The sequence below is a fragment of the Vanessa atalanta genome, chromosome 14 (assembly GCF_905147765.1).
Source record: "Vanessa atalanta chromosome 14, ilVanAtal1.2, whole genome shotgun sequence".
NCBI classification, from domain to species: Eukaryota; Metazoa; Arthropoda; class Insecta; order Lepidoptera; family Nymphalidae; genus Vanessa; species Vanessa atalanta.
In genome coordinates, this window is record NC_061884.1 from 4,755,995 (window position 1) to 4,782,383 (window position 26,389).

General features: G+C 30.3%; 2 protein-coding genes across 2 annotated transcripts; one reads left to right on the top strand and one right to left on the bottom strand.

Moving 5' to 3' along the window:
- The first annotated feature begins 3,162 nt into the window (after window positions 1-3,162).
- LOC125068857 (helix-loop-helix protein 15) lies at window positions 3,163-4,148 on the top strand. The gene is made up of 2 exons (XM_047678197.1): window positions 3,163-3,284; window positions 3,851-4,148. The coding sequence occupies exons 1-2, from the start codon at window positions 3,163-3,165 to the stop codon at window positions 4,146-4,148; spliced, it is 420 nt and encodes a 139-aa protein (XP_047534153.1).
- A 722-nt stretch (window positions 4,149-4,870) lies between these two features.
- On the bottom strand, window positions 4,871-8,543 carry LOC125068773 (NPC intracellular cholesterol transporter 1 homolog 1b-like). Its single transcript, XM_047678076.1, has one exon. The coding sequence runs from the start codon at window positions 8,533-8,535 to the stop codon at window positions 4,876-4,878; it is 3,660 nt and encodes a 1,219-aa protein (XP_047534032.1). The 5' UTR covers window positions 8,536-8,543; the 3' UTR covers window positions 4,871-4,875.
- Window positions 8,544-26,389: the final 17,846 nt, after the last annotated feature.

The following is a 26,389-nucleotide window of genomic DNA, read 5'->3' on the forward strand; positions in this document are numbered from 1 at the left end:
TGTTCATCCAATATTCGATTCGCAGGGCTGCAAACCATACGATCTGTTTAATTTAATAAAATGATGCATTCTTTCGCATTATCGTTTATTTTTTACTTTGACTTGGCTTATTTGGGGGCCCTTGAATCCACGGGGCCCTGGGCTGAAGCCCAAAAAGCCATACGGTAGATCCGACCCTGATTGACAATAGCTATGAAATCAAGATCTGCAGGATTCTTTTAATCATTAGTAACAATAACAAATATTTAAATATAACAATAAGTCTCCTTGTAAATGTTGAAATATAAATTTATAATATGGATAAAATATAATTATTTATAATGGTTCGTTAGAATATACGGATCCCTAAACTGAAAGCTAGGCACCGCCCTCTTAGAGGGTAAAACCATCCCCTCAGAGGACATAAATACAGAGGGATGCTGACGTCTGGACCAGTATAGTCATATCTAAGTTACACACGCGAACTGCAAAAAAGTTAAAGTGATTTGTGTCTAATTGATTGATAAATTATTAAACATATATGATTTGGACTGAAAAAAATTTACAAAGTGAGTTTTAAATATTATTTATTTTTTATTTTCATTGCTTGCAAGATTTCCATTGAATATATACATCTTTATAAACAGAAAAAAACGTTTTAAAGCAGTTTCTTTATTAATACTTAGATAAGTAAAAATGCCGATAGTAGATAGTAGGTACAAGCTCTTTACTTAAAGGCTTAGTGTATTTTGTTTGATTTCTGATCTATGTAATGAATACAAATATTTTTATTGGCATATATTTCGGTTATTGTATTCTGTGCCGAATAGAAATTTCAAAATTAAACAAGGTCAATATCAAAATGAAGTCATGTAAACTTAGAAAAATAATGTTTACAAAATTAGATGACGCGAAAACATGCAATTATTTCACGTAAAACTTTCTTAAGAGACAACTTTGAAAGATATTCAATCTTTGGGGTAGATTCGCCAGAGGATATTTATCAACTATGCTTATTGTCTATAACTGACTGATATCAGTTTAAATAATTAAATCATCCTCGTTTTTACAAAACATTAGATAATTTTTTTTTATATTTTTTCCATAGTTAAGTGTGTCCGTGTCTTGGGTATTGATTTATGTTTGATTTTTTATTTTTTTAAAGGTGTGCTTCATTTTAATTTACAAAATTTAAGAATATTTTATTGCATTATTAATTTATTATTAGTATTTGTTTAATGCTTACTTTAGGTATTATATACTATATTTTAATACCGCTACCTTGTATAAATATTACGATGAAAATGGTTGAGACACACTAACGGCAGGAAAATTATATCTAAAATATATAAATTATAGCTAAATATAAAAAAAAAAACATATGAAAGTGGATTTATCTTATAGGTTAAATATGACTGAAATCTGTAAAAATAATATTATTAATCCCATTAATGGTTACCTATATTTAGACAAATATAAAGTTACAAAAAAATTGCGAATCTTATTTTGGTTTGAATGTTTATTCTGAATTCTTCTGAAGCAGAATGTTTGAATATCTAGATGTCCAGAAAATTAGTTCGATGGAACAAAATAGTTCATCCAAAAGGCTAGAACAGAATATACATGTATTTTTTAAATATTTCCACCATACATTTTTTAACCTCCTGCTCTTACCCAATTTTATTTGGGGTCAACGCAGCACGTCTTTTTCTTTCATACTTCTCTATCTGACGTCATCTCACAAGTAACATTCTTTCCAGCCATATCGTCTTTCACACAATCCACAATTCAATTTTGTGCCTACCTATCATCGTGATATCATCGCGATAAGATAACAACATCGAGCTATCGATGATACATTCTTTAATACGGTTTACACATAAATCGTGTGAATTTTCGTCTTCAAGCAAATAGCAATGCCACAAACCTTATGTTACCACGTAAATGGAAAAATTTATTCATTCAAATTTTAATCTCGTGTATAAGTAATATGTAATGGATTGCATTTAAATGCAATAAAGGAACAATGTCACCCTCGACTGCTGTTAGGGAATTACATCAATGGAATCCAATTGCTTGAGCCTCTTCAATTACAGGGAAATTTTAAAACTAAGTACAATGACTACTACTACTTATAGACAGACTTCAATTTGAATTAAAAAATTACCATAGTTTAACTTGTTAAAACAATTGATAAATTTTATTTTGTGTTTTGATGAAAGCGGTTTTCGTGATCACGCGTGGTAATTTTTTTTTTGACATTAGTATTTGTTCCGTGACCATGTGAATATTAAAAATAATACTTCTACCATTTATTAAGATGTCTACATAATAGAAGCGGGCGTGCACACAAATAAAATACCAAAAATGAATTATTAACGAATTAACACTTCGGTATTTTTGAAACATATCCACATTACAATACAGTAATCAGTACTAGTCTCTAATACAAATTATATTACTACTTAAGTAGTCCTAATCATTATACCAATGATAGATAGTTTCATACCAAATCTAGAGTGGACAAAATTCTCAATCGATTCGATACGGCGACCGAACATGATTCGATTACCCGAGGGTTACTAGGGTCGATATAAAAAGAATAAATACGGATTTATTATCCCCTAAAGAGCTCGCTTAGTGTAAGGTGTGAACGGGTGATGTATTATTTATATGAAGCACTCTTCCCTGCGGCCGGCAAATTTTATTTGTCAGGAATCAAAACAAACGTGCCGAGGGTTATGTGGGGTTAAGTAGCTAGTTTTGTAACACCAAAAGGCAAAATAAAGATGTTTTATTTTTCTGATCAAGCGTCTTATTATAGCTTACATTAAAAGCCTGTAAATTTCCCACTGCTGAGCTAAGGCCTCCTCTCCCTTTGAGAAGAAGTCTTGTAGCATATTCCACCAGGATGCTCCTTGTTGGTTAATGTTAATGTGATGCACGCGTTCTAACCATTGGGCCATCTCGGCTCTCAAAAGCTATTAAAGATTACATATACATAAATACATACAGTTTACACTAATATTAAAAAACCTTAGAGTATTCCTTAAGGAGCTGCTACACGCGGTTTTACTTTAATGCCATATTAATTACACGTTATATAATTATTTATAATTTAATGAGCATGGTAAATTTATATTAAATTTCAATTAATTTAAAATCAATCTCTACAGACTCATTATGAAGAGCTGGTTAGAAACCGCCAGCAGCATGGAGGACGGATCCTTACCCTGTATGCTGGCTGAACCAAGGGAGGCGTTGCTACCGATTACTGGCAGAGAGAACTTAGCACCTAGAAAAAGGTAAGCATTAAGGTTCTAACAAACAGTGTCTGCGACTTGACATGCTCATCTAGTTATATTAGGAATTTAGATTATTAAAGATGGTATATAAATAAATTGTCTATGTTAAGAAGCACGTATTATTCGTACGCTTCCACCATCGCTAAGATAAAGTTAAAGTAAATATTAGCTAATATTATACTTTAAGATAATGATCGAGAAAATTCTCTAAAATCTATTATGGTCCATCCTGGTCATTTTTGTTCATAGAAACGGGCATTGTAAGAAATATGAACCAATTATTGCAAAGCACTGCAAATTATTAAAATCACACAGATTTCTGTGCACAACAATTAAGTTATTGTTAATCAATAGAATAAATTATACGAATGCGCCTTCATAGCGCCCAATAACTGGTTAATTTGTTACGGTAATTGAATAGAACATACTGTGCGGAATCAATTAAAAAAATACACAAAACAATATTCATTTGAGCTAAAATACTTTATGTTCGATAAACAAATATCAATAACAGTATAATTCTTATAATAATAATGTCACAATAACAATATTTCTTTTATAAATAGAGACAGAACATTAGAGCCATGCTCTCTATCCGAAGATGCATATTTATCAAGCGGGACGGGATCACCGTGCGCTGGGCTATCTCGTGAAGAACGGAGACGACGACGGCGAGCAACTTTAAAGTATCGAACCGCTCACGCAACAAGAGAAAGAATCAGAGTGGAAGCATTCAACGCTGCTTTTGGATCGCTCAGGAAACTTCTCCCAACGTTACCACCTGATAAAAAACTTTCAAAAATAGAAATACTGCGACTAGCTATTTGTTATATTGCTTATCTCAATCACGTTTTAGATGCATAAACATTAACGTAGGTCATTTTATACAGTTATAATATAGCATATCTATAACTATCTATAATGTGCTGGAACTTAAGCGGAAGATCTGATTCTAGGCAAATCGAAAACAAAGGAGGTTTTAGTTGTTGAATTATACGGTTTCTTTTTCGTTAGAATACTAGTAAAAATATTGTTAAGCTTACGTTGTACAGTTTATTTATTTGTTCTACCATCTAATAAATATTTGTAAATATAAAGTACATACTGCATGCGTTTAGTTCTTTAGATCGCTTAGGTAAAGTATAAACGGCGAATGATTTGAGATGAGCCGCCGTATGTATGTAATTTCATTGTAAGAATTATGTAAAATCTAAGCTTATAGTATATTGTGCTAAATTTATAGTATATTGTGAAAATGTATATTTCGTCTTACCTAATCTTTAAATTATTTATTGTTAATAATTAAAAAAAAAGCATTGAAATGTTCATAGTTTTATTAAAGAAATAATTACACTTTTATACATTAAATTTATTTTCTATTTAGAAAACATAATATAAATTAAATAAAAACAGATAAGAGCTTAATTAACTACGTTTAATTATATAAGTAAGTATATTTACAAATATCAACGTTCTTCCATTTGCAAGTTACATCAAACCTTAAAAAAGTATTTGCATTGCATTGCATCGAACTATACAAATAAATCCCAATAATTAAATTTATTAAAACAATAACATAATGGTTTTACATTTATCGATATTTTAAGTCGTTTAAATAACTTAATAATACAGGGAAAAATATCATTCCGTGAAGAAAACCTAATACAACTAAACTAAAAAGCATTCTAAAGAAGAACACTTCAATGATATCTGTATAAGAGAAAGCTAGAACTATTATTGGAATATTCGTAAAAGTTATTCCAGTTATGATAGTTGCCCCTACGCTCTTAATAGCATCGCTGACTTTCTGACTCGGCGGACTGTTACTAGTAGCATAAGCATAAGCAATATGACTACAGAATTCTACTGCTATACCTATACTCACGATTAAGTTTATACAAGAAACAGCATTAAGAGGTATATTCCAGATATACATAATACCCATCATTTCAACAGTAATCATCACTACAGTGAAAATTAAAGCGAAAGTAATTAAAAAGTTAAAACCGGTTACAAATAAATTAATTAGTAGAACTCCCAAAAGAGAAAATCCTATCGCTTTAAAAGTGTCTCCCCAGGCATATAAATACTGTTCAAAATATATATAAAACACGGAATATGGAAAAACTTCAACGTCTAAGCCTGTGTTTTTATATATCGCTGCTGTGATATTATCGCTCAACTCATAAGCATATTTTAAAGCAGTTATATAATCCTTTGATGTTCTCAAATTGGTGTGATATGTCATGAAATTAGAATCCTCCACCGTAGCTTTGCCTTGTGAATCAAGTACATAGTTAACATTGCTGAAATAACTTGCCAAACCACCTTTGTTACATGATTCAGTTGGACTGTCAATTAAAAAGAACGGAATGTAGTCACCGAACGCTTCACCTGCTGGTCTTAATCCATTTCCAAAATAAGATCTATCAATAATACAGTCCTTACATTCCGGTGAGGTATCCGAACTTGCACAGAACCCACCAGTTGTCGCGTTAAATTTACAACAGGATCCAGGTAAACTACTCCAATCAAAGAAATCGTCTAACCATGAATTTGAACTTTTAGCAATATATGTTATCTCGCTATATTGGGACGCTAAAAATATTTGTGTTGCTAACGAGTCATTATTACATAACCTACTACCACAGATTACGTTTTGATGATCCGGATCTGTAAAATTTAAACCACTTTTGAGTACAAAGTAAACTGGCGGTCCGATACGTAAAATTTCATTTACAGCTATTAAATATTTATATACATAAGAATCAGCCGGTAGTGACATTTCTTGATCCAGGCCAATTTCAATCTGTGGTATCAAGATAGCACTTATGGAAACAAGAGCCATGAATACAATTGCTACAATTATTTTAACTCGCCGGTCTAAGATAAATTTGGCATAAGGTTCCATTAGTCTTTCAGTAATACTTTTATATGGCTTATTACTTTGTAGCGGGTCTTGATCATCTAGTATTTTCTTTTGGACACAAAATAGAATATCGAATCTATTAGAATGGACCCGTTTATAGTCGATTGATAATATAGCAACTACTGTCGTTATTTGGAATAGAAAAAGGAATCCTAAAGCAAAAGAAGCAAATATAGCAAATTGTTGAACTGCCGGTTGACTAGAAATAGTACCGATTGCAAAACACGTAATTTGGGTAGTAGAGGAAACAAACATCGACGGTCCTACATTATGCATCATCTTACCGAACACAAAAATACGTTTCTTTTCAAAACTAAAGTCATCTTTATAATCTTCATAGTTATTCAAATTATTTTCTATATGTTGCAATTCCTTCAACATTAAGAAAACGTTATCAATACCTACCGATAAAATAAAGAATGGAATCACGTTTATTGCTAATAAAGTCACTGTTATATTGCAATATATTAATAATCCCAAAGCACAAATGATGGCGATTACAACTACGCATATGCAACTAATGGCTACTGTAACTTTACTGTCGATTAAGCAAGTTCTTAAACTTTTAATGTTGCCGAGTGCAAAAATAACGTATATAAACATTAATAAATAACTTATAGCAATTGGTATAGCTTCGGCTGCCGAAATTCTTTCGATTTCATCTTCGATAGATCTTTCAGCTGCGAAGGCTACTTCAACAAATTCAGATTTCCAATTTTTTTCATAATCATGCATCAAATCTATAAATTTCTTTTCCCATTCTAAAACAGGTTCTAATTGGTCCGCAAGTAAATGGTTCGTTATGGGGTAATTAGTTAGCAAAGTATCAGCGAGTAACATATTATCACCTTCGTAACCACCTAGTGATATTTCTGGTTCAGCCCCACCTCCCCAAGCGGCCATACAACTGAGAGAAAGATAATTATAAAGGCAATTTTGAATATTGTTAAGATATGTGTTATTGTTAATATTGTTTCTATCGGGAAGATAAGTAGATACTGACATTGATACACACTCTTCTAACTTTGGCTCACTCCCTGGGAGACGTAGAGGAGCATAGCATACTTTTTCCAATGTTACTGTATCATCTTGTCTTCCAATGTTCATAATAGCATTCTCAAGTGATATTAGTTCTTGTATTGCTTCTATTCTAAACGCAGGTCCGTAAGTTACATTATTGACAACAAACGGATCTAATTTAATTGTTAAAAATACTTGAGCAGCTCGATAAAAAGGACCAAACCTAGAGTTAAAGTAAAGTAATTCTTGATGACTACGAGATTCTGGGGCAGACCAGAGTTCCACGGGGTTTGTCGTTGGATTTATATTTAAAATACCGAATACCATTGAAAAAGCTATCCATGTTGTTAACATTATAGTTAATATGGAGTTATTTACGGAAAATATACCGATGCTTTTAAAAACTTCTTGGAATATTTTAATTACAAAATTAACCTTATATTGGTATTTTTCATCCGCTTTACTAAATGAACCTTTGTTTATTTTCCTACGTTCCAATAATGAAAGAATTGTAAATATTATAACTGTTAAAGTAAAAAACACTATTCCAACCGAAAATCCGAGGCAGTGTACAGAAAATACAGTGCATATGTCCGGAGTTATTGGTTTATCTGTTACTGGACAATTGTCAAAACAATCAATACAACTACAAGGTAGATCACCCTCTAAGGTTTCGTTGCACAATGGAGCCCGAACATTCATTGAATCTTCCTCTGTCAACCATCTAAAAAAGTTAACTTGAACAGGAGCCATGGGATTATTGGCTGTATCGCCAGTAAAGCCAAACCAAGCCTCAGGATCACAAACAGGAGCATTTCCACACATAAGATTTATAGCCGGCATTCCAGTCTGTGGTACGATGACGCCGGAGCACGAGGCATGTGCATTCACCATGAAGTCTTCATAAAGTCTATAGTTTACTTCATTTACATATTCAGATCCATCAGGAGCGATAGCCAAGGTCACATTGACAAATCGGGATTGATCTGGAGAACAGTTCATTTCACAAATTTGCCTAGCAAAGTTTCTTATGCATATAGGACAACGCCCAAAGACACCATCAGCCAATAGTAAACTTGAGTGTAGATCCTTAATTTGTTTGGAGTCACAACAGGCAACAATATCGTCATCATCTTTTTGGTTACCTTCCTCATCGAATAACAAATGAGGGCAACGCCATTTAACTATATCAAATACTTCATCTCTGTCTTCTTTACTTAGTTTGCTGAACAAAGGCAATGCTTCATGATTAGCAGGACATGGTTTTGCAAATCCTCCAACTTCTGCACAGTGTCCATACATAGCACATCTTGCAGATACACCACACCATAGACACAAGAACACACACAATATAGCTTTAATGTCCATTTTGAGCAGACTCATGAGTATCACAAATTATAAAGGTATCATTATATTTAAGACGATCCTTTCGGGTCTACTGATTCTGTTTAAATTACCCAAAAATCAAATCGCGTAAACTATAGATAAGAATTGTCATACATCAATTCGATATGATATCAAAAAATTAACGCAGGTGTTAGATAAAAAATTATCAAAAGGATTATGAAATGATTACTAAAGCAGAATACCATTCAAAGCATATGTTGTCGGAAAATAAAGATAAGTACAAAGTAGTGATAGTAGGTACTCAGGTGCAGCACGAATTTCGATAACTCACCACCGATCTCTGGGGACATGTACGATTTCCCCAAACAGTTATATTGCCTTCTTGACACTCTCCGGCTCATGTAATGCATGTTTTATATTAAAGACAATAATAATATACCAATATTTGATTTTACTGGATGCTGTCATAAATTTAATATATATATCCTTGTATCGGTCGATTTACATTTTAAATTTTGCATTTAGTATCACAATTTAAGAGATTTTATATTTATATTATTATATTTATCATATTTAATAGATTTGAATAAAAACATAACGTTTTCATGTTTTTATTTGTGCAGTAAAATGAAGTAATTAGATAACTTGGAGGAGTCATTGTAATTATGTACTAGCGACCCGCCCCGGCTTCGCACGGGTGCAGTTTACTGATAAACAAAATTATATGAAATAAATATATTCTTTACCCTATAGCATTCAGGCGTAACGTAGATTAGAACCAGTGAAAAAAAGTACCTAGGTATTATATAAATGCGAACATTTATATAATACCAGAAGAGATAAAAGTATTTATTTTGATTGAAGGATCAATTTTTGACTACCAAATATTCATTACAAATAAATCATAAATTTTTATTGTATTTATGATTCACCACGTTGGAGATAATGGCGTAGACATTAAAGAAATATACTTTCACGGACTTTTTTGTATTTGAGCTATTTAAGATAACGTGTAACTCTAACGGTTTTTGCAGCGCACATCAGAATAGCTCGCAGATGGCAAATTTTTTATACTTACTTACTTATTTGTTATATTTAAGACAATTCACGCTTTTTTATTTTATTTTAGTCTATAATGTGTTGTTCTGATTTATAAGCTATATAATGGTAAAGTTTCCTTATAAACAATTATGTAGTTTTTGCGTCAAAGAAAAAGACAAGACATCCATTCATACATACAAATTTTCACCTTTATATAGTAAGGATTTTTTAATTAATATAATAAAGTTAGATGGATGGATTAGAAGTAAATATCAGTAAAATATATTGATATACTTATATTGTTTATATTTCATTATTTAATAGAATTTCTCAGTATAAACTCATCATTTTCAATTGAAAAGTTGGGTCGAAAAGCAATATTAATATTATTACATGTGAATAAATATTTGAGATTATTAAGAATTTAAATTAGAGCAATATTTAATGTATGAATACATTGCACATCAACATCTATTTATTCTAATGATGAAGACATTATTTTGTAACTCCTAACTGAAAAACTACATAACCAATAAGTATACATGAAACTTAAACAAGAATATACAGCGCGTTTTATATTATAATATATAATATTATTGAATAAGTAGTTTCGTTTTGAAGTTTTACTCGCTTTTAATTTACACTGATCGCATGGCAAATGTGAATTTCATATTTTTGTATATTTGTATAATTTATGAATTATATGCAATCAATTATTACAAGTTAAGGTCAATAAGAATAGAATTATTCGTTGACAAGTCGCATGTTCGTTAAGATCGATTATGTAGGAATTGTTACCAAGGGAAATCTACAGACGGACAGCGTGATGCGTGTAATTGATATAGTTAGCGTGTGAGGGTCCGACGCATTCCCACAGACCAACTCCGCAGTAATTGTAATTCTATTGTAATCAAGTAGCGAGCGTTATAATGATGAATTGATTACTCACTATCTACGACTGACGTATCAACTAACTTTCTACTTTTAGAAACGAATTAAGTATATTAATAAGTTGTATTTTAATTTACTTTAAGTAAACTAGATACAATACAATTATTTGGATTGTATACAGTTAATTTATTAAATATTATTTTTATTATATTATTATTAAAAAAAAAGTAAATAAGAATATTAGTAATTTCTTAAAATAAGGTATTGCTATTATTCATCACAAAAAATCCCTTTTTTTTAGTTACACGTCGCAAATTACTAATAAATAAGCGGCTAACAGAATCATAATTGGGTTATGTTATCAACATAAGTTTAAGTATGATACATTTAAATTAATATATTACAATTTATAATGTATATAATATCAGCTTAATATCTTATTAAATTCAACTAAATGACTAAAATATTATTACTTCATAATTATCTTATCTATACTAATACTAAAATACGAAAGTAACTCTGTCTGTAACCTCTGCACGCATAAACTGCTTAACCGATGTAGATGAAATTTATTATGAAGATAGTTGGAGTCTCGGAGTAGGTCATAGGCTACTTTTTAATTCACTATTCGAGGGAATAAATGATGGTTTGGCTGCTACAGGTAAATATTTATAAATTTGGAGCTGGTGAAGTTTTGCTAGAAGATAAAAAAACAATTTAATAATAAATTTAGATCCCTTTCTTGGCAATTTCATAAAGTTCTTCCTAATACAATCATTAAATATATCTAGATATGTTGTCATTTATATACACCTAACCATCGAAGAATTAAATAATGTTTGAAAATTGGAAGATATCAAGATATTGAGTTCGAGCTAATCTTGTTATATAGCTAAATTAAATGTATTTACATTTCTCACACAAATGAGAAGTTAATGCATAGTTAGACATAGATAGATATAATTATATAATGAATAAAATCGTTTTTATTATTTCTTTTTTTTTAACTAAATAGACACATCATAATAATATATTGTCTTATGGAGAACGCCCAAGTGGACAAGTAATGACATCTATTGTATAGAAATAGAAACTAGACTAAAACCCGTTCTTTCCGCCATCTATGTAAATAATTTCAAAGCACGAGTAGAAAATATTTTAGGTAAGCAATGGTTCAATGGGATAAGTTTTCGTTCCGCTATTCGACAATAGATGACCCTAGTAGTCTTATATTTTATCAAATCTTAATTAATTTTGTATTAATTTACAAAGCAAATTAAATTTATTGCAATTATTGCTGCATAAAAATATACGTAAATGACCACAAGTGAATATAAAATTTAAAAAAAATATATTTTTCAATAAATAAAACTATAGCCAAATAAGTCTCGAAAACCTACAAGTAGGTACTATTTTAGTTGTTAAACACTCGTAGCATTTAACATGATAAATAAATATGACTGTGAACTCTACGACATGAATTCACGGCCAAGAATCGGGATAAACAAAATCAGTGCCAAGTTTCGCACTCGGAGTTACCTCACACTCTGACGTCACAAGTGATAATATTAGATGTTTCCCTCCATTGAGTGACATAAAAAAACAGAAATGTCAAAACGGTTGAAACTAAATTCTCAATTCTTTTAATTATGTAGGTAATTAAGTGAATAAAAAGATTTTTCATTTGTTAATACTCAAATGTATTATTTTTTTAAGACTTAATTGAATTGTAATAATGAAGGTTATGCAACTGTTACATTCTCCAAAATCTCTTTCAGATTGTCTGTCAGATAGCGTCTTAAGGATTTATACATTGGATAGCAAATCACTACAAATATCGTATCACATCTTCCTTTGTCTTTATAAATAGATGTAGAGTATTAACATTTCTATTAGATATGAATTATTTTTATGGTAAACGTTGTACATTTTCAGTTAACTTACAGACGCTCATGTACCTACAACATTGATGATCCTTAACAACCTATAATGATGTCAACATATACTGGACAAATACTAAACAAAGAAGCCATATAGGACGACCCTTGTAATTGAACTAACACTAACTATTTCAAGCACTTTTCTTTAATAAACACGAGGATTTAAATAAAATTTCAAACTACAAAATAAAAAAGAAATTCAACCACGGTTGAGATTTGTTACCTTGAAGAAAAAGATACATTACAATATTAGAGAAGAAGCCTTTCATTGATAATTGTGTGATGGAATTATTCCACTATTACAATAGGATATAAATAAATGATACTGATTTTTATTGGAAACAAATAGGAAGGAATAAGTATAAAAAATCCTTTATTACCATAAAGCCAAATATCAATACTATACATATGTACTAAGTTGGAGTAACAGTTATTGATTAATTGATATTACAAGCTCAAAGTGCACAATGAGATTGAATCCCATAGTTGGCAGCAACTAATAATTTACTATAAATAATTTAATTAAAAATTAACATTAAAATAGTTTAAGTTTCAAATTATCCAGCCCAACCATGTTTGAATGAAATCGATATTAAACGATAGGTTTTAGCGTTTATTAGCTAAAGTATCTTGTGCTGCATGATTTTATAATTCTGCCTTTATATGTGATACCAGCCTGGTATATTTTAAACAGTATATAAATTTCCTCGTTAAATTTCCATGACCAATATACTGACCTTATATAATTCTCAATCTTTTTCAATAAAACTATTTTTTTTTTAAATATATAGTCACGATGAATAAAAAAATATTTAGCTCGATTAAATATTTTTTAAAGAATTATCAATGACAAATAAAAGAGAAGGATATTATTCTTTGTTTTATATGGAATACACCATTCAATTTTTAATGAACTGATTTCTAAATATTTACGTATGACGTCGACTTTAGGAAGCAATCCGCGAAGTTATTTTAAAGCGTCCCGACGACGCCCGTGACGTTGCCAACATTCCACGTTTCCAAACAGAGTGATAAATAAAAAATAACTTTTTAATGAGCATTTATTTGGCAGTCATTTGGAACAAATAACTATCACTAGTAGCAACTAGTTAACTGTAACTTGGTATCTTCATAAAATATATGATAGAGTATAATCAGGAATCCGTGAACATTAGGTAGGTATCTATTGATGTATGTTTATATTTTAATGTGTGACTAAAAATAAGTTAATATTTAAACAATAACTCACACTGATGTTAACATTTTTTTTCGTTAAGATAGGTCAGTGTTTTTAAAAAGCAGCCCTAATAAATACCAAAATTAAACTCTTATCATTACTCTGTGCTTCTTTAGTATTTATTGAATAATTTTATCATTTGTATTTTTAAATAATACATAAAATACTTAATAATAATTTAAAATAAATAATTAATTAAGAATTAGATAATTTTACATATGTAAGCAAAATGCTCTTTGTTTTAAATATTAAAATTATAATAAAAATCGAAAAATTTTGTTTTCCAAAAAGAAATAAACAATTGATGGAAAATATTGTTTGTGGAATTATTGTGAATTATAGCAATTGTATTAAACACGACATATTTTGCAGAATAAGGCAATTTTAGCCAACAATGAAATACTCACGTAGTAGGTATAGGAAAAAACCCACTGTTAGAATTTCAATATGGCATTTCCTCACCGATCTCCATATACGTAAGATTACTACATAACGAAATAAAAGTAAAAGCAATTAAATTAAAATTGTATAAAAAAGTATTTATTCAAAAAAGTATATAAAATTTTAAGTTACAATTAAACTTAACAAGGCTTATACAAATTTGAAAGAATTGTGAGGAGGTATATTAGCAATATTTAATGACGAGTCATTTATATTTTCAAAATATAATTTAAATTACCGTATAAATAATTCACTATGATAAATTGGTTTCACGTTCGTTTTATTGAAGAATTCATGTCACTTATCTGAGTTAATTGTTCCAAATTGATCAACAACGGCCATTTTAAACGAGTCACAATTGTAACTTCGAGAAATTTTGAGAAATCAATTCAAACAATTTTAAATTTTAATAAAAATATACAGTCATTGCTTAACATTTCAAAATATTAAATAATTCGGCTGAAATTAAAAATATCGAAGTAACAAGTAACACTTTAGATTACGTAGGACCATTAAATGTGTTTTCTATACAGATAAGACGCCATTAAATTAGCAATGTACACAATAAGCTGCTCCTGGAATAATGTCTACCCTCCACGTTCTAATTAATCATGATAAAGAAAATGGAAAAAATATTAAAAATATCTTTAAAATTCGCACATGTATAACATGTGACCATTGTTTATTTATATTCAATGTTATCTCTTTTATCAGTCGTTAACCTTTAAAACACGTGGTTGTAGTATCGTATTTTGTTGGATTTGAAGCTGTAGCTCTGCATAAGAACACAAATTTTGCCCCATTCAAGCTCTAGAGAAAGACAGCTAACAAAAATCATTTGGCCGACGACCGAGAAGTATACATAGCACAAAGCTATTCGTAAAATAGAACGTTCTACGAAAGAGAAAGGTATATATCAAAGTGTATATGTGTGAGCGGTACCAACTGGGTAGGTCAGACCGTCTGCGTTGACTCCAAAAGACAGAGACAGAATTATACGCTGGAATTAATGCAAGAAGAGTATAGATGATGGTTGCATACTTATGCGTGGAAATTTCCACTGTCGACAATGAAACATGAACGAAAGGTACGTGCATTTAACGGGTATTCGATGCTATCGATAAACTAAGTATCAGTTTTAAACTTTAAAGGAAATAACCATTGATTATATTACAGTCGAGCTATTTTGAAGAAGATTTTTTTTTTTTTTAAATATATATATTTTTTATTGTTATATTAATGCTTCATTATAAATGAAAACTATTAAATTAAATTAATAAAATATAATAATTATATAACCAGATAATATTTTAATTTGTTTCATTTTATTATTTCTAGTAATACACTTTTTAAAATAATTTATAATGTTTTTTTAGTTTTGTAATATATTTAATTTATGATCGTCACTTTCCTAAACCAACATTTATAATCTCATTCAAAACATATATTTTTATACAACTATTTACAAATACTAGAAAAAAGTACTTTAATAATTTTATTTGATATTTAATAACGTGTCTGTTTACTTCGCTGTCATTTCAATGGCCAACACAGTTACACTAAAAGAAAATCTCTTCCATCTCGAAAATAAATTAAATAGAGATAACTTGGCCTGTTTTAATTACGCATGCCTAATAGTTCTAGATTTTATAAAAAAGGCACTACAAAATATAAGAAACACGGAGTATTGCTGGGGAACAAAATTTAAATTTAAGTTTACAGTTAAAGATAGAAACATATTAGTCAGAGAATCAATGAGTTAGTGTTAACATAATTCAATTATTTCTAGTTATACAACGAATATGTAACGACAAGTACTCTAGCTAAAATTATACTCAGTGTCAATCAGATAGCCTTGGGAAAAGATTACGTCGTAGTTATCTTTCTTTAAGGTTATACGACTGAGCTGTTCTTACTCCGCTTGTTCATAAAGTAAATCTTATAATTAAAATGCCTATCGCATCGCCACTCGTCATTTTCATTTGCTTACCCTTATCCCATTTATTTGAAGGCAGTGCGATGTATACTCGTAACTGGTGTAAGCTGCATATTTAGCAGTCTTACTGTTGATTCCTTTCCTTCCATTGCCTCGTGGGTTGCTTCCTCGCAATCATATAGTACGCTTACTACATTTTTTTAGATCATTTACATCTACGATATCTAATTGTTGAATTCACGGCAACTTCAAAATTAAATTTAATATACTTGCAATATGTGCTAAAATATTGTGATCAATTGTTTTAAAAAAGGGATTATTTAAAAGAGAAAAGGAATTTATAAAAGAGAATATTTCTATAACATTCTTTTAAAATATTTTAACAATAAATTAGCTAATTATTTTAATAATGTAATAAAAGTTCTTATCGTATTTAATCGTATTTAAGATATCGATATCGACACACGAATGACCTCGACGGAACAACACTTAAGACGGAGCCCCTGATAGTCGCGGTCTGTTCGTCGTCGACTCGCAACCGTGAGGCTTGCATAATTACTCTTAACGGTCACAGCTCACAGGGGCTCACGTCGATTCACCGATATTTATAAATAGAGAAAGGAAAACATCGATTCATACAATTCAAAGAGTTTAAAAATAGAATGCTTCTTATTTTTATTTTTTGTGTCATCCTATTCTTAGAATTTTTCTCAACCTTTTTTAAAATTATTTTTCTAAAGGATGCATATTTCCATTTTTGAAAATTTCTAGAAATCTAAGAAGATTTTTAGTTAGTTTTTAAAACTTTTATATTTCATCAACGTAATTTTGACTATAAATATATTTTTTACATTAATTACCACGTGCTACACTCGTGGCTTAGGATTATTCAATACAAAATTACACATATACAGACAAAAAATAATATTTCGAAAAAAAGAAAAACATTAAAATTAAAATGTAATCTAAGCAATATGACGTGTATGTAATCCACCTATATTTTAAAATATTAAATACGTCTGTAAATGATAATACTTTCATTGCACCTTTTACTTCCCACGTTCGCATATCTGCACAAGATATGTGAGCAGCCATAATTAATTAACGTTTATTTATATTCATATTTTTACGTCGCAATTGAAGAAGTGCCTAACGCATTGCATTTGTATATTTATGTGTGTGTTATTAGTAGTCGACTCTATAAACTCTGTACTCTTAACTATTAAAACGATGTCGAATAGAGTTGCATAGTGCCTATTGTACACGATATTGTCAAATAACATGACCGACGGTAGGTGCTATATCGTCCTAAGTCGTTCATTGAACTTGGTTGGTTATTTTATACGTCTAATAAATTTTCGAGTTCGGACATTGAGAGCGGGTGTAATACGTGGTTTTAACCGAAGATCGCACATTCGAATCAGGGTAAATAACATTGAATAAAAAAACTGTACCTAAAATTATACTTGCATGAACAAACATTAGGTATGGGATCCAAATATTGTCCAAGACATGACAACAGCCGTAGACGCATTTACGTATTATTCCGTCATCCGTGGTCAGATTTTAATAACAAATATTTAAATAATATTAAAGTAGAGCCATTTCCTAGTTGTGATAACATACTAAAACCTAGTGAAGATAGGTCAGTTACACATGACACAATAGTCCTGAATAATATTTACATAGTATATGTATTATGTATATGACATGACGATATATATTGCGTCGTACGCCGTTGCACGACATAATATAATCTAATACAACCTTTATAAATGAGAACAAAACAAAACACGTCACTCAGTGTAATGAAAATTAAATGAAAAGGACGTGTACAGTTGTTAACTAAGAGAATATAACGCGAACTATAAACATCGATGTTATTATTATGCGTCCGATTTTTGGGAGAATGAATTGTGAGAAATCGTTACGCCTTGCTGTGTTGGGGTTAATTCTACAAACTTATAACTGTAATGATAAAATCCCGATTCTAATACGATCCCGTTTAGACTATTCCTCATATAAAATAATCACAACGCAATCATAATTAACTCTATTAATTCATATCGATTACTATACTATACTATTATATTGCGATCCAACTTTGACCAAACTGCAATCGCATCGTTGCTTTTGTAGAATTTGAAAACAGCTGAAAGGCAACGATTATAATTCGATTCGATTGCTATAAACTGTCAATTAGTTGGCAGTGGCTTTTATTTGTGACAAAAAGGCACAGATTATTTCGCCAATGTCACGATATCTAAGTAGGTACTAATCCAGCAACGCTTGTAACAACTTGAAGAGTTTCGTTATGGGAATTGTAATGAATATTTGAAAATATATGTGCAGGCGTATATATGTTACTTCCACCAATTATTGCACCACCGAACAGAAATCATAGTATCTATATTCTGGTTTGAAGGCTGGATGATTTAGTCCACAGGCACAGATTATGTTGTAATGTCTTATATCCTAATTCCCATGGTTAATGGTGTATGTAAAATGTAAGGAAATGCTTATACTTTTTAAAACAATAATTCTCTTTTTAGTTAACCCTGTAACAATTGAATTTGATCCATATATAGACTAGTGTAATAATATATATGTACATGTGTATAGAGGTTATGTTTTTTAAATCAATAAATTATATTTCTCGCCTTGTGTTAATGTAAATAATAGTCTTTAAAAATCGAATTATGTCCTTTTTTTTGTGCGAATCTGAGCATTTTTCGTTAATCATTTTTAGTTTTGTATGGTGCATTAAGTTTGGTATTTGTTATGTTCAAATAAGTGTAGTGTTACTTTAGTGTTTTAGTGTTTATTGTAGTGTAGTGTTACTTTGGGAAAAATCTTTTAGCAAAATTATTTTATTTTAGATAAGTTTACATATAAACTAAGAATAAATTATTAACACATACATCATCACCCGTGGGCGGAATTACGGTATTTAACCCATTAACTCGTGTTGAAATTCAGGCAAGCGCCACTGGTTTTTATTAGCTACACAAATTACGTCTCATGCTTTAGTGAAGGGCAACCTCGTTAGGAAACCTGCATGAATCACAAAAAAATCTGAATGGAGTTTAGAGCATTGTGGAGTTAACACCAACTATAAAAGCCTAAGGTAAAGAAGTCCTACTGTGAGATTACAGGCTCTTATGTTGAATTAGTTAACATAATATTATAGCTGTTAATCACTAGATTTTTAAATGTTGTCAGTTAGTGATTACATTGTACTGCGCCGCTTATTTAAAACTCTAGGTTGATAATTGAGTGGCTAATATAGCTAGTCGCCTTCGAGATATGTAGACATATTTATAGTTTCGGTATTATTGACTTTGAAAGCGCCCAACATACAATTTTGATACAAAATACTATTCTATTTAAAATGTAAAGTATTTTTTAAATGTTTTCTTGTAGATATACCTGAAAATAAATCAATTCCTGGAGGTAGTTAATTCGAACGAAGTTGCGGGTATAACTGCATCATAAATAAATTTTATAACTTTTTTTTAAGGCTACGTTTATTTTCATCGTCTGTTTGGAGTTGGAATAAAGAGAAAGGTCAAAGGCAAATGGAAATGTCAGAATTTCATTTATTTCCGTTTCATTTAAGCTTGGATTTATTGTGATGTCAATATACCTTCGTCCTTTATCAATAGCTCGTATTGTTTTCATTGTTAAGAAATTATTTTATATCATAAATTAAACACAGGTTCTTAAAAATAGGAAAATGTCAAAATACCACATTGTACAAACAATGTTAGGATGATTGATTAATTTTGGTAAATTGTGTCACAAGAGCTGAGATAGCCCAGTGGTTAGATCGCGTACATCTTAACCGATGATTTCGGGTTCAAACCCAGGCAAGCACCACTAAATTTTCATGTGCTTAATTTGTATTTATAATTCATCTCGTGCTCGGCGGTGAAAGAAATCATCGTGAGTAAACCTGCATGTGTCTAATTTCAACGAAATTCTTCCACATGTGTATTCCACGAACCCGCATTGGAGCAACGTGGTGGAATATGCTCCAAACCTTCGTCTCAAAAGGGTGGGCTATTAATGTAATGTAATGTAAAATGTGTCATATTCGGACACCGCAATTTACAACAACATACATAATTTGCTATTAGTTATATCTTATATAATTAGTAAATTCTCGTGAAATTATTTTATTATTTAGCGATTATCATTTTCACTTGCTATCTTTCATAAATCTTGCACTAGTAGAAGATCTAGATGAACATGACAGGACAAAAACAACACCTTTATTCAATTTACCTTACGCGTTACACTTGCTTATTGATTATCAATAAATCTACCACCGTTTCAAATGCCATAAGTCTGAGAAAAATCTGCGAAATTACCTTTTACCTTAACGATTAAAATTCGCCTTTGACCAGTCATGCGATTTTCGACAAACGACAAATGTGTTTTATATAACTTCATGCAGTACAGAAATGTATTTTTCAAACTTCAATTTGATTTCGTTCAGAATCAAATAATAAAGTTAATTTATAATATTTTATTGATGTCTGCTCTCCTGTTGTGGAGTAGGCATAAAACCTTATTCCACCACGCTGCCGAGTTGGATGTATATACATATGTACATATAACATACATATCACAATTTTTTTTCTATGAAAATTATAATGGTGCTTAGATATGAAATTCAAACGTCAAATCTCTCCGTTAGGTTTTATCAAGTTCGAATGACACAGCACGACCTTGTAGTTGTAAGTACCTACTTTCTTCAGCAGATGTTATGTATATGAATTAAAACTATGTAAAACGATTTGTTTTAATTCGTACGTATCTAGATTTGAATTCGAGTTAGTTCCTAGCTTAAACTATACACTACACGCGTGTTTGATTGTGGATCGATGCTCGGTTGAAAGTTCATTGACCTATTAGGCGGGCTTTCTATTTCGTACCTACAGTGCGCGAGCGCCTGTAACATGGCAGCAATAATGTTGGCAAAAAACGAAAATGTCTTTTGAATAAGACCATTAATTTAATATATGTCTTTTGTGTTTTTTTCGCCGTGCCTTAGTAACAGTTTTTTATCCACATCTGTTAAATATGATAATTTTAAACGATTGGCTCTCAGATAGGCTTAATTATAGAAATATATATTTTACTATTGTGATTTCGTTTCCGTATAGCTTCCATTAGTTTACATAGTAAGCTTGTTGTATTTTGCATAGTAGGTAAACTAAACAAGATCAGGTTGTCAAATTACTATAAAATAGTCTCGCTATGAGACTCTCATGGCGAATGGGAATAGCTATTCCTATCAATATATAAAGAATACTCTGACGAAAACTGGCGCATGTTGAATTTTTCAATTCTATAATCACAATAAAAGTAAAACAACCACTTACAAATTAGAATATTAATAATGTAAAAAAAATAAACAGGAATTACTATACACATAGTTGTAGTACCTGCGCATTTTAATAAAAATATATTTTTAATATTTTTTATGAACCAAAAATATCAAGCAAAATTCCATGCTTCTTCAACAATATTATATTAATTTAAATGTTGAATAGAATCGTTATAACTTATAATTCTGAGAAACTGTAATGTTATTAATATGCATAAGTGTTTTTACTCCTTCGTACAAGAAAAGATTTACATCATTAAATCGGTATAATAAGACTCGCAAGATTATAATCCAGCCAATAACACCAACAGTTCAATAATCTCAACACAGTGCACCGGCCAAATCACTTAACCTTCTGTCTGCAATGTAGGACAACTTAGTGTTATACGAGAGCACGTGGCGAACAAGGCCGACCGGAGACATCGCGAATGTTATAATCTACCTTTTTATGTACCATACCAATTTGAACTATAAATTTAAAACGAGAGAGCTTAAAATTACTTGGCCATGAGTAAAAGTAACACAGCTATGCAGTGATAGTGTTTACGAGCAGTTATGTAAATTGTCTGGTTTTTGTCTGACTGTAACTTTGTTTTTTATATTGCATTATGGACATTATTACCTAGGCTTAAGAGTTAGATGTTTCAATGTGCGTTGAGACGTTTATTAACCAACCACAGAATACATTGATGACTTTTTAGAATTAAACATTTTTTTCATTTCTAATTTTTTCAAATGCTAGCTATTGAAAATAAATTACAACACTTTAATTATATTACATTATGTGTGCATGTAAAAGTGTACACAGATAAAAATTGAGATTTAATTGTAAACTAATTATTTTTAAATTCCTAAAAAGTATTATACAATTGAAACATGTAAAATTTAATCCATAGGTACCGCATTAATTAATAATTTTGACGTTATTCCAAGCAATCGAATTTCGATATTGGCAACATTGAAGGTCACACAAACATGAATCCGTCACATGTTATGCTTATTGCTTATCGTTCTTTGATCGTTATTGCCAATGGCGAAGCGTGCTGCGACTGTAGAATACATTTATTGGTTTAAAAATATCCAACCGATTTAATGCTTTTTCAAGTTACTTTCAATGTAACCTTGAAAATATTTGTAAAAATGTAATCGCCTGAGTTCTATAACAATGTTTTACATTATTCTCTTTTCATTTGTAGGTCTTATGTGATAAAAAGTTAGTACAACTTATGTCCTACGCTTGGTGACTCGAACACAATGTATGTAAGCATGTATTATATCTCTGACAATGATACGATTCGTAGGCAGCAACAAGAATTTGCTTTTGAATAAACACTTTAATAATTATGAAACGATACAAACATACTTATAAAACAAATCAAAAAACGTATTTAATGAGTCAATTACCTGTCATTTGCGTGAATGCGTATTCCTTATGAATACGAATTCATGCAAATGACACAAAAGAAAATAAAATATTATTATGTTCTCCATACAATGTTGTATTAATAGAAAAATACCCTTCAAAATATAATTTTATTAGGTAGTCATCAAAAAATTCAGACCTGCCCACTATATTTTATTCGATTTTCACCCACTCGCAGCGACAATTTCATGAGAAATTTTCAATTCTGGCTTTGACAACGGTAACCTAAATTTCTAAACTATTCCGCCTCAATAAATAGTGTCTGACCATGTAATCCTTTGTAAATAGTTTCCCAGAATATTATCCGTTCCGTGTTGGAGTTTTAGGAAACTAAAAGAGTAGGTAGTACTAAGAAGGCGAAATTTAAGATGTAAAAATGTATTCTTCTATAGATTTTATAACAATTGAAACGTTTTTTTTTTATATTCTATTATTTGTAAGGTGCCTTTATAGGCAGCCTATATGTCGGCCCCAATAGAAACAGTTCTGAACTGCTAAAGAAGCTGATAATTTCTGATACTTTTGTTGGAGCTTATTCAACCACGCAACTTCGATATGGAAACAATCGAAGCAGAATTTCATTGCAAATATATATAATAAACACAAATTACGTAAATAATAATTCCTATGAAAAGATATATAAATAATAATTCCTGATGAAAAGAACCCGCAATCTTCGGGTCCACGACTATAAATCTAGGGAAAAAATAACTTATAAAATTTTTTATTTGAATAATACACAAGCATTTTCGTCATTTAGGTATTTAAATACTTTATGCTAAACTTATAACGTGAGAAAATAAACTGTGATTCATTCTCATTTCTGAGTGTCGCGTCCGAAGAACGTGTTGAACGCTAATTTTAAAGCACATAAATTCAAACATTAATTTATTTTTGCATGGAATTTATAGTTTGTACATAAAAATAATAGTAATATGCGTGGGATTAAATACACGATATTTTTAAAAATTTACTCTACATTTTATATCTAAATACTGCTCTACACGAGGTGTTTCACGCTGCTCCACTAACTTTATTATACACGTTAAATCTGCCTCCGTGATTCGTAGCGTGTTGAATATATGTATGTACATGATATTGAGATTAGGGCGTTGAATCACACAAAAAACAAATGAACTCTAAACTTTTATAATAAAGATGAACTAACATCAATTAGCAAGACAGATTTTGTGCTGAATATTAAAACAAAATTAATTTATTTTATTTATCTATTTGTAGTATCTCTTATATGGACTATATGTTGTTAAATAAATTTATTTCGCCCAAATTCGCCATAATGCATTATACTAAAGGCTAATAGCGAGGCTAGAGCCATCTTTTTTAAAACACATGCAAATTCAGAAGTCTCTTTTTTAATTAATAAGTTTTAAAACATTTTTCATGAAGATGAGTTCATTAATACTTACGTTATAATTACTTGTACATATAGTAAAGGCATTAATGTTAATAACTATTATGTAAATAAAGTATATATTTTTTCATCATCAAAAAATAATGTTATGAAAGTATTCCTAATTAACTAAAACATTTATTATAAAAATAGATTTTGATGAAAATGCAGGTTAAAAATATAAATTGGTTGAACTATGAGGTCTTAATTACTTAGTTCTTATTTCATTCTAACCTAACCCACACGAAGCATAAATAATTGTATTAACATTTTAAAGTATGAAGAAAACTGAATAATTTAAAATAATACACTATCAAACATTCCACATTCGCTTGGGTTTGTGCAAGTAAAACACTATATTTTTGGTTACAAATTGTACGAGAACAGTAGAAGTAAATTGACGAATAATATCATTTTACAACAAACAAGCACACAAATTGAGCGAGTAAGGTATATTTGTTATTAAATTATTTGATATTGTACCTTATCGTATGGCAATTAAAATCATTTTTGTTTGAGATACCATAAGGCCGAATTTGAGTTCATGAAGATGTACGTGCGTAACAATATTTCACATATGGTATGATGTTGCGCCTTATCTCAAAATGGTTTAACAAATAAATATATATAATAATTTATTCTCCTCTTTGCTTAATTGGAAAATGAAGATTATAAAAATTTAAATAAAAATTGAAAAGCAAAAAAAATCTCCATCTTCAATCTCCAGGGGTAAGATTATAAGACATTTTAAGTCGAGATCATCAAAATTAGTCGACCATAGAATGACTAGTCCGAACTCTTACCGCTGCAGCAACGGCTGCTGGCGAACTTGTAAATGTAAATCGCTTATACAGTGCGAGAACCGTGTCAGCAATTAGTTATTTTCTGAACGCTTGACTATCTAATGTTCCCAATTTACCCAAATTGGGAATTTTCAATTCTAGCCAAGTCCTGCATATACTATAAATTTTGTGCGAAATCGGTGATGATGGATAGGCAATGCCCCCTTGTAAATCTTAAATCGGCCTCAAGCCAACCCCAAAGTATCTTTTGTACTCACCCTTTTCTTTACTCCCCAATTACTTAACCCACAAAAGATTGTTCGTCGGACATCCGCTCGTGTGATAAAAAACTATTCAGATACTGGTATACATTGAAAATTTATTATTGCAGGACTGATAATGGTGTGGCTCTACTTTATAAAATATTTCAACTAACCAAATCACACGACTTAAATACTTTCTATCCTTTTCTAAATCTTTAATTATAAAGAGGTATTAATATTTTCAGTCACTGCAAATATATATATATATATATATATTGTTTATAGACAATATATAATAAGTATCAAAAGGTACTTGTTGTAGACGACCTAATAATAAATATAGGGGTTTTATCAAGGAACTTTCGTACGTTTCAATTGGGCCGTACTACATTGTAAAGTCTCGAAGGACAATACGTAAAGCATGGTCCTGAACCTGAACTATATCTTGTTATGTCGGATTGTTGTCCATCAGACTACGAGAATAAAGAAGGCATTATAATATCTTGTGCGCAAATGGCTGGACGTCATCATACCAATAGTATCATCTAATGAATTTAAACGAACAAAGTATTTGATTTAAAACGAGTATAGTTAATTGTTTGTTGTTTGAATGACGCTTATTAATTTATAAAGTGGTTCTCATCAGATTCCACGGGTGTGAGCCAGTAACGCGTCCTCAGCGTAATTGATATTTCTGGATCATAATTTTGCGCTTCCCTGGTACGAATGTATGTAAATTTGCTGTAGCCTTGGAATTTATTTCGTTGGTATTGTAGACATCATTATATAAAGAGATAAGTTTTGTTTTGTTATATTTTCACGATGAGTCACGCGAAAACAGTAACTCTTATTGACATGAAACTTTCATGCTGTGAATTTTGGATTATAATTCTCGGATGGGAGACTATATATTGCATATACATTATACATATATAGTATATTATGTTTATATATAAAGCATATTTTTTTAATATTCCTCATTGATATTTATGTTCCACGCTTTTAAAGCAAACGCTGCCAAACCAATAAAATATAAGCGAAAAAGATTT

Excerpts from the sequence above, each read along its gene's own strand:
- LOC125068857 (XM_047678197.1), top strand. The coding sequence starts at position 3,163 with ATGAAGAGCTGGTTAGAAACCGCCAGCAGCATGGAGGACGGATCCTTA. Across the intron at positions 3,285-3,850 it reads AACTTAGCACCTAGAAAAAG|AGACAGAACATTAGAGCCAT; the intron begins GTAAGCATTAAG and ends TTTTATAAATAG.
- LOC125068773 (XM_047678076.1), bottom strand. The coding sequence starts at position 8,535 with ATGTATGGACACTGTGCAGAAGTTGGAGGATTTGCAAAACCATGTCCT.